Source organism: Mustela nigripes, unplaced genomic scaffold (assembly GCF_022355385.1).
Source record: "Mustela nigripes isolate SB6536 unplaced genomic scaffold, MUSNIG.SB6536 HiC_scaffold_148, whole genome shotgun sequence".
NCBI classification, from domain to species: domain Eukaryota; kingdom Metazoa; phylum Chordata; class Mammalia; order Carnivora; family Mustelidae; genus Mustela; species Mustela nigripes.
In genome coordinates this window covers 10231973-10233570 of record NW_026739562.1, presented here as the reverse complement: position 1 = coordinate 10233570, position 1598 = coordinate 10231973, and the positions used below count along the sequence as shown (strand labels likewise).

The 1598-nt window shown below is 40.1% G+C and overlaps 1 protein-coding gene across 1 annotated transcript; it reads right to left on the bottom strand.

The window, feature by feature from the left end:
• Window positions 1-266: 266 nt before the first annotated feature.
• On the bottom strand, window positions 267-1208 carry LOC132008494 (olfactory receptor 4C45-like). The gene has a single exon (XM_059387143.1). The coding sequence runs from the start codon at window positions 1206-1208 to the stop codon at window positions 267-269; it is 942 nt and encodes a 313-aa protein (XP_059243126.1).
• Window positions 1209-1598: the final 390 nt, after the last annotated feature.

The window sequence follows — 1598 nt, the reverse complement described above, 5'->3', positions numbered from 1 at the left end:
ATGACTATACTGCAAGTTGGATTTGGATTACATTCATTTTCCCTCTTATTTTAAAAGAAATTAACCACTTCCAGTGCTCCTAGAATTATTGTGGGCTTGTGGCACCATGCCTGCCTTGCCTTAATGGGTATGTTAATCCTGTCCACAATACATATACTTCCGAAGAAAAGTGAACCAGACAGGATAATTGACTGTCCCACATTTAATTAACTAAGAAGGGGAATAATTCTCTCTAAATTTTCACTAGATATTTTTATGTAAATACTCTAATCCCAAGTTTCATTATCACCAATTTTCATTATTTGCCCCCAGAGTTTCTTCATGACATTTTTCACTTCTGCATTTCTGAGGGTGTAAATTAAAGGGTTTAACATGGGAGTCACTATGGTGTAAAACACAGCCACAGCTTTGTCAGCGGGGAAGGAGATCATGGGTCTCAGATACAGAAATGAACAAGGTACAAAGAATAAGATGACAACAGTGATATGAGAAGTACAGGTAGACAGGGCTTTGAGACGCCCTTCAGAGCTTTTAGTCTTTAGGGAGTGCAGGATGACAATGTAAGAAGCAACCAGCATAGAAAAAATGAGCAGACATAGTGACCCGCTGTTGGCAGCAATCAGGGGCCCTAAAGTGTGAGTGTCTGTACAGGCTAGTTCCAGGAGAGGCATCAAATCACACAAGAAATGATCAATGATATTGGGGCCACAGAATGGTAACTGGATCATGAACAAAACCTGGATCCCTCCATGAATAAAGCCTAAAATCCCAGCCATTCCCAGCAAGAAAACACAGACAGGTCGGCTCATGATGGTCATGTAATGCAAGGGCTTACAGATGGCTACATAGCGGTCATAGGCCATGACAGCTAATAGGATGATCTCTGCTCCAGCAAAGAAATGTTCAGCAAAGAGCTGAGTCATGCAGCCATTGAAGGATATGGTGTTCTTGTCAGAGAGCAAGTCAGAGATCATTATGGGTACTATGGACGAAGAGTAGAAACCATCTATAATGGACAAGTAAGACAGGAAAATGTACATGGGAGATCCCAGGGCTGGGCTGATGAAGATGGTGATGGAGATGAGGAGGTTACCTGCCATTGTGATCAAGTAGGTGATTAAAAACACAGCAAGGAAGAATTTCCTCAGTCCTGGATTCTGGGTCAGGCCCAGTAGTATGAATTCTGTTACATTGCGTGTCCTTCTCATGGAGTCAGCTTCAGTTATAAGTACATGGTCCATCTGGAGAGATCACAATAATTCTGAGTAGTATTTTAAATTCAACACTGAAATCTTCCATCTCTCTTTAGTCCTAGCCTCTTGGATTGATGGAGACATACCTTCTACTCACCTCTACTTTGGAGACAGTTATAAAAAGGAATATAAAGAAGTAAAATTTTCTTATTTATATAATTTGTAGTGACAGTATGTCACAAACACCGGAATTAAACCAACATGTTATTATGACTGTTGACTTACGATTGACTTCCAATCCCTGGCTCTAAAACCTTTCAGATGGCTTTCTGTCACTATTTTTGGAACAAATTTCATCAGTGACAGTGATTTTGTTGTGTATTTGACATTATCATGAATCTGTTT